The following is a 7,714-nucleotide window of genomic DNA, read 5'->3' as shown; positions in this document are numbered from 1 at the left end:
TCGATGAGAGAAACATCGATGAGAGAGAAACATCGATCAGCTGCCTCCTGCACATCCCCCACCGGGGAAGTGCCCACAACCCAGGTGCATGCCCTTGACCGGAATCGAACCCGGGACCTTTCAGTCCGCAGGCCGACGCTCTATCCACTGAGCCAAACCGGTTTCGGCCCCCGCTGCCTCTTATAACCCCTTCTAGTATCTACCTGCCCTCCAAGGTCACGGGATCTCCCAGTGTCCCCTCTCTAACCTGCACCTATGAGTTTCTCTCTGGGGAGGGCAGGTCCCTTATCACAAGAGTTGGCGTGCAGACTGCTTGCCCCCGCCCCGCCCCCACACTTAGGTCACTCGAGATCATGGCCACACCTGCCTTAAGCCCGGTTCCCACCCCATAATTATCTCCCCTGGGGAAGCGGGAGACCTAGGTCCTGCCAGGCACTGGCTCGGTCAGCACTGGTTTTGCTTGGGCTGCCGTAGAGACCTCGGAAGAGTCCTTTCCTCTTTCTGATGGCAGTTGTAACCTGTTGAAGCCCGTCCTGGGTTGGACACACATTGGCGCCCAAAAAGTGGATATCATTAAACCAACCGAAGAGTGGGAGGGAAGGGAACGCAAACTGGGAAGGAGTATGTCCATGCTGAATGGGTTATAGTGAGCAGCTACGGTGTATCAGACCCTGTACTGAGCGGGTTTTATTTTTTATTTATTTTTATTTTTTTAAGCTTATAACATGAAGATTATGCTTTAATCAACCAAAAACATGGAGTCATCTAATCAATCCAGGAAAACAAGGCCATGTCTTAAAAATGTGGAACGCTTCAGGAATTTGCGCATCATTCTTGTGCAGGCGCCATGCTAATCTTCTCTGTATCATTCCAATTTTAGTATATGTGCTACCAAAATGAGTACTATTTTTTTTTTTTTATGAGAGAGAGAGACCTCGATTTTGTTGTTTCATTGGTTGCTTCTTATTGGGGATCAACCCCTTGGCATATCAGGACAATGCTCTAACCAATTGAATTACCCGGCCAGGGCCAACATATGTTATTTATTTGAGAGAAGGGAGAGGGAGAGGGAGAAAAATGGATGAGAGAGCCTGCAACCCAGGCATGTGCCCTGACGGGGAATCGAACTGTGACTTCTTGGTTCGTAGGTCGAGGCTCGACCATTAAGCCACACCAGCCAGTTTCTGTGTGTGATGTCATCCAGTTCCCTCAGTAACCTTGGCTATAACGCGAGGCCCTTTTACGCGGGAGTAAAGGTGAGGCCCAGAGAGAAGTACTCCAAAGCGCGTCCGGCTCCAGTGCTGTGTTCTCAGAGACACTCAGTCTGTTCAGCCGTGACACCTCCGTCACGGCCTGAGGCCGCCCAGTCCCCTCCGTGGGCCCTCCCTTCAATCGCGCGCACCCGTCTCCACCAGCAGCCTTGGCACCCACGCGGCGGCCGGGGAGAACTGCGCAGGCGCGTCTCCGAGCCCGGAGCCCGGCCCACAGGGCACGGTCGTGTGTGCGTGGAGACACTAGCCGAGCCCCGCCTGAGCTTCAACACGCAGGCTCAAGGGCGCGTGCCCTACGCTGCAGGTTCTGATTGGCCGCCACGGGTAAGGGCGCCGCCCAATGGGAGGTGTGGATGGTGAGGGGTGCCGCACACCGGGAGCCGAGGGTCTGTGTCAAGAGCGGCGGGGGCTGCTGGAGGCGAGAGAGACGGTGAGGGTCACCGCGCCGCGGGGCGGGCGGGTGAAGAGAGCGCTGGGCCAACGGAGAGGATGGAGGGAGACGAAGGGGACCCCGGAGGTCGAAGAGCTTTGGGGCCTGCGCTATGGCGGGAGCGGCGCGGAGTGGAAGGACGGCGCTCCTTCCTCTGTGCCCGGGAGCATCGATGGAGCGCCGGCGGAGTGCCGGACCCTGCATTGGAGCTCGCCCTTCCCCGACACTTTGCCGGGAGCGCTTAGGTTGCAGAGTTGATACGTCTGGTCAGAGATGAGGGATGTGTAGCTGTGCAGCGAGAAAGTTGAGCTTCCAGGCCCCTGGTGGGTTCTTTCCTGGAAGGACTTACTGGTCTACTCCCCCATTCATCCCCCCAGTAGTTTACAATCCATGATTGGGAAGGGGGCAACGTAAACGAGGAAAATCCAAATGTTAGGTCTTTCAGGCTACCTTCTAGAAAGACCTTTACTGGGTACTGCTTTGCATAAGCTTCACACCAGGCACTGGACCTCCTCCTAGAGGAGTTCTCTGTTTAGAGTAGGACTGTAAAACAAGAAAAAATTAAACTCTCAGGCCCTGGCAACTCAAATTAGTGAGGGAGTTAAGGACAGTTTAGCTCCTGGGCTTTTGTGAATTATTTACTCAAGGAGCATTTATTGGGCACCAACTGAAGGCAGGGTTCTGTGCTGGGCTGTTTCTGTGGGAGTTTCACATCTTAGGAGAGTTGGCCTGGTGGGGAAGTGGAATGTGCACTGGGACAGTTGAATACTCAGGGCCTCACTTCCTGGAAGGATTAGTCATCCACTAAATATCTCCTCAGTGCCTAAGGTGTGCGAAGCATTCTTCCTGGCATTGGAAATATCTCAGTGATGAGCAGACTAAAATCCCTGCCCTCTGGGAACTTAATAGGAGTAACGTGTATGTGCCAGGCTGTAAACTGCCCTCTGGCATTAACACGTGTTGAAGAAGAGATGGAGAAGGTGGAAATTGGATTTGGAAAATTAGCTCTTATACTTGTGGTGGAGGGGGGGTGTCATTTGCTGAAGGCACCCTGGGCCTCTGCTATGTGAAATGACCGATATGAATTGAGCCCACACATTTAGAAGGGGGTATGGGGCACATAGATAAAAGTTTAATAAAGTCCTGGTCCCTGGTCAGTACTTTAGTTGGTGACAACAGTCCCTATAATGAATCAGAGCTGTCCTGCTGACAAGCTCAGTGAGGAACACAGAGACTTCATCCCAAGTTCATGATAATGGCTATAGTCGAGGTGGCACTGGATACCATAGGAACTCTGAGGAGGAGGGGAGTGGCCACCAGCCTCAGGCTGTAGACATCAGAAAAAGCTTCACAAAAGAAATGCTGGGGAGGAGTTCGCTAGACTAGAAGAGTAGGGAACTTACTTGGTAGAAGGAATAGCAGCATCAAAGACCTAGGGTCCAAAAACATTTCTGGGTAACTACAAGTGGTCCTGCCTAGCCTTTATCAAGTACCAGGGACTTTGTGGTCAGTACTACTTTTAGCCCCATTTCACAAGTGAGAAAACAGTCTCAGAGGGAGGAAGTGTGTGGTGGAGCTCAGATTCAAGCCAAGAGCAGTGTGGTTCCAGGGCCTGACCTCTTAATCTCTTTGCTGCATCTCTGTGTCTCCATGTAGAAGGAGGAAAGGTGCTGCACAGGCAAAGGCCGAGAGGCCCCAAAAGACGTGTGTTCTCAGAAAGGGTGCAACTAGCCCTCTGGGTAAGGAGGGCAGCATCAGAGGCCAGACTGAGGAGGGCTGTTTCTCCTGCAGATGCCTGGCCGCCATGGGACGTGTGTTAGCTTCAGAGTCACAGGCTCATTAAAGACTGAGGCACAAACACTGAATCTAAACTTGACAGAGGCTAATGAGTGACAGGATGGACAAAGGAATTCCAAAGACATCCCTCCTCCCCTTGGATTCCTGGTATCTCACCAGCTCCCTTCTTTTTCCAGGCACTGCTTTCCCCACAATGGCAGAGATGGCTGAGATGGCCGAGATGCTGACACAGATATCACCAAGGGCAATGGAGATGTCAACAGAGGTGACTGATATGAAACCTGAGGAGGCCCTTGCCTCATCCCTCTTTTTCCAGCATCACCAGTTCATGTGCTCCGAGTGTGGCAGCCTCTACAACACACTGGAGGAAGTCATCTCACACCAGGATCAGCATGTGCCCACTGTCACAGAGGAGGAGCCACTGACCACCCAGGACGCTGGCCTGGAGCCAGAGCTAGTGCCAGGTACTGAGGATGGGCCTTTCCAGTGTGGTGACTGCAGCCAGCTCATCCTCTCCCGTGGTGAGCTCCTGGCCCACCAGGACTCCCACCTGCAGGCGTCTGCAAGCCAGATCCAATACCAGTGTGGGGACTGCCAGGAGCTGTTCCCCTCGCCTGAGCTGTGGGTGGCTCATCGGAAGGCCCAGCACCTTTCTACTGCAGCAGCCAGGCCACCAGTGCTGCCGCCTCCCCCGCCCCCTCCCTCAGCACCACCACCTCAATCTCCTGCTCCACCTGGAGTCAAGATGGAGCCCTATGAGTGTCCTGAATGCTGTACCCTCTGTGCCACCCCTGAGGAATTCTTGGAGCATCAAGGCACCCACTTTGACTCCCTAGAGAAAGAGGAATGCAATGGGCTAGAGGAAGATGAGGATGAAGAAGATGATGAGACAGAGGAGGAGGAGGAGGCGTTGGCCTCAGAGGTTGGTGACAATGCTATAGAGGGCGACAAGTCTACAGATACCCGGACCCAGAACTGTGGGGATTGTCCCCAACACTGGACCTCAGCAGGGGCACGCCGACGACACCGGCGGGCATCCCATGGCCCAGCATCAACAACCCACCCCTTCCGCTGCAGCCAGTGCCAACGCAGCTTCAGCTCAGCAAACCGGCTGCTGGCTCATGGGCGGGCCCATGTTGGTGGCACACACGAGTGTACCACCTGCTTCAAGGTCTTCAAGAAAGCATCCTCATTGGAGCAACACCTGCGACTGCACCGAGGGGAAGCCCGCTACCTCTGCGTGGACTGTGGCCGTGGCTTCAGCACAGAACTCACTTTGGTGGCCCACCGGCGGGCCCATACCTCCAACCCATTGCATCGCTGCCGCTGTGGCAAGACATTCAGCAACATGACCAAGTTTCTCTATCACAGGCGCACCCACGCCGGCAAGAGTGGAGTGCCTCCCCTCACAGCAGGAGCCTCCCTGACTCCAGCTGAGCCCATGCCCCCGCCACCGCCCCCTACCCCGCCTGCCCAGCTGCCCTGCCCACAGTGCTCGAAGTCCTTCGCCTCAGCCTCCCGCCTCTCTCGGCACCGGCGAACAGTCCATGGGCCCCCTGAGCGACGACACTGCTGCGGGGTTTGTGGCAAGGGCTTTAAGAAGCTGGTCCATGTGCACAACCACCTGCGGACACACACGGGCGAGAGGCCCTTCCAGTGCCACTCCTGTGGCAAGACCTTTGCTTCTCTGGCCAATCTCAGCCGCCACCAATTGACCCACACAGGGGTGCGTCCCTACCAATGCCTGGACTGTGGTAAGCGCTTCACACAGAGCTCCAACCTGCAGCAGCATCGGAGGCTGCACCTGCGGCCAGTGGCCTTCGCTCGAGCACCCCGCCTCCCCATCACTGGTCTCTACAACAAGAGCCCCTACTACTGCGGGACATGTGGCCGCTGGTTCCGTGCCATGGCAGGCCTACGCCTGCACCAGCGGGTCCATGCTCGAGCACGGACAATGACACTACAGCCCAGATCACCACCTCCCGCCCCGCCCCCACCCACCCAGCCTCAGCAGACTATCATGTGCACTGAGCTCGGGGAGACCATCGCCATCATCGAGACATCCCAGCCGCTGGCACTTGAGGACACACTGCAGCTGTGCCAGGCGGCACTGGGGGCCAGTGAAGCGAGCGGGCTGTTGCAGTTGGACACGGCCTTCGTGTGACACAGCTAAGGGCAACAATAAGAGTGGTTGCAGCAGCAAGTGTGGGCTCCTCTGGGGAGGAAGGGGACCACACCCTGGCAAGTCCACCCCAGTGGGTTCCAGGATCTACTGGCATCTTACCCACTGGCTCCTCAGAACAGCCCCACCAGGTTTCTCTTGTCACCTTTCTCTGCCTGAGGGGAAACTGAAGCTCTGAGATGTGATACGATCTGTCCCAGGTCACCCCACATAGCAGGGTTTGCCAAGGTTCTTTGCATCACCCTGCTACCCAGAAACATCAGGTAACCTTTCCTGAGCCCTGGCCGTGTGCTCAGGTATGTGCCCCATACATCTTTAGGTCCTTTGCTGTCCCCCCAGCCTGAGCTTCCCTGGACTTCCAGCACCCAGGACTCAGCCATGCCTGGTGGAGGAAGGTACTGACTTCTCTGGGCTTCCTTAATCTCACCTTTAACAATGGAAGGAAACCTATAGGTGCCCTAGTGCTCAGCTGCAGACAGTGATGATGGAGACCCAGGAATGAGTCAGACATGGGGCTCGGCCCAGGAGGCCTATAGTGTGTTAGGAACATGCACAAGTACAGATGGCCTTGCTCTCTAAGTGTGTCGCGTTGATTCTTTATCAGCTTGAGTGTCCCAAGTCCTCCCTGAGTGCTGGGCGATGCTTGGGGTAAGAGACAAGTCACGCTTCTGCTCTGCCCCTCAGGGGCAGACAGAGCTCAGCCCCAGGTTCCTCAAGGTTGTGATGGGGGTGCACATGGACAGTGGTTCCCAGAGCAGGGAACAAAGCTCGGTGGGAGATAAGTAGAGACCTTCTAAAGGAGGTAGGAATCTGCTAGCATAAGAGGAGAACATTCCAGGCAGACGGCATGGAGGGTGAGTTCTTAGTATACTTGGAGACCGTCCAGTTATTCACAGCCACAGTAACAGTGAACATTGGACTTCTAGCCGTGGCAGGCACTGCAGTAACCACTATACATGTGTTATGATCCCAACAGGCCTGAGGTGATCTCAGAATGATCCCTGTTGTACAGATGAGAAAATGGGCAGAATGCTTACTTCGGCAGTACATATACTAAAATTGGAATGATACAGAGAAGATTAGCATGGCCCTTGCATAAGGATGACATGCAAATTGGTGAAGTGCTACATAGAAAAAAGAAAATGGGCAGAGACTTGCCCAAGGTCTCACAGCTAGGCAAAGGCATTGCTGAGATGTGCACTTAGATGGGCCCTTCAGCCCATGCCCATAACCAGTGCTATTGAGTGATTGCGACCTGAAACCCTTGCAGGAGCTGGGGGCTCAGAGGATTCATTATAACTGGAGGAAAGGTGAGCCAGTGTCACAGAGTAGTTGGGGTTTGGGGGGGGGGGTCTTTCAAAAGATCAAAGGCCTTGGGAGCAGGAAGGGATCCCCAGCCTTTTCAAAGGTTCCTTGAGGTGACAATTCTTCCCTCTCTAAACAGATGATACATGGCAGGTCAGGAAATGGGGCAGAGTGAAGCAGGGTTGTCTGGGAGGGCTAGACCTGGGAAGGCCCTGAAGCTGGGCTAAATTGGAGCAGTGCAAGAAGGGGTGGGCCCTAACGGGGGATTAGGTTCCTTGGGGTCAGGGTGGGGCTGTGGGGAAGATTAAAGATGGTCCAGGAGGGAGAGAACAGGCCAGAGCTGGGCATAGACCATGGGGACAGGAGGAGGGTGAGGGACGGTGACCTCATGACTGACCAGATGTAAGAGGTGTCCCCAGCAGCCCGACCACAGGTCCCCTCACCCAGGCCAGCCCTCCTCTCCTCTGGTCCACATGCCTTATGTATGTATTCATCATACAAAAAAGGTGATGCCCAAATGGTTCTGAGCAGGGAGACTCAGGGTTTTATTGGGCAATATACAGATGCCTCTGGGGCTTTTTAGCAGACACTACAGACGTCCTTGAACTCCCTCTGGAACACCTCTCTTCACCAGTGGAGCACATGTCGGTTGCTCCTCCCCAGATTCCCTTCTTCCTCTGCAGCCTCTGCCCTCACCTACTGCTGACACCATGTGGAGGAGGTGCCATT

At 55.0% G+C, this 7,714-nt stretch overlaps 1 protein-coding gene across 1 annotated transcript; it reads left to right on the top strand.

Annotated features, from left to right (window-relative positions):
- The first annotated feature begins 1,613 nt into the window (after positions 1–1,613).
- On the top strand, positions 1,614–6,812 carry ZNF526 (zinc finger protein 526). The gene is made up of 2 exons (XM_081108594.1): positions 1,614–1,701; positions 3,675–6,812. Exon 2 carries the CDS (start codon positions 3,692–3,694, stop codon positions 5,660–5,662), a length of 1,971 nt encoding a protein of 656 aa, XP_080964720.1. The 5' UTR covers positions 1,614–1,701; positions 3,675–3,691; the 3' UTR covers positions 5,663–6,812.
- The last annotated feature ends 902 nt before the right edge of the window (positions 6,813–7,714 follow it).

Source organism: Myotis nattereri (genome assembly GCF_964212035.1).
Source record: "Myotis nattereri genome assembly, chromosome: 15".
Classification (NCBI taxonomy): Eukaryota; Metazoa; Chordata; class Mammalia; order Chiroptera; family Vespertilionidae; genus Myotis; species Myotis nattereri.
Note: the sequence above shows the minus strand (reverse complement) of the source record. Positions and strands in the feature narration are given on the sequence as shown.

Coding starts and splice junctions, on each gene's coding strand:
- ZNF526 (XM_081108594.1), top strand. CDS start 3,692: ATGGCAGAGATGGCTGAGATGGCCGAGATGCTGACACAGATATCACCA.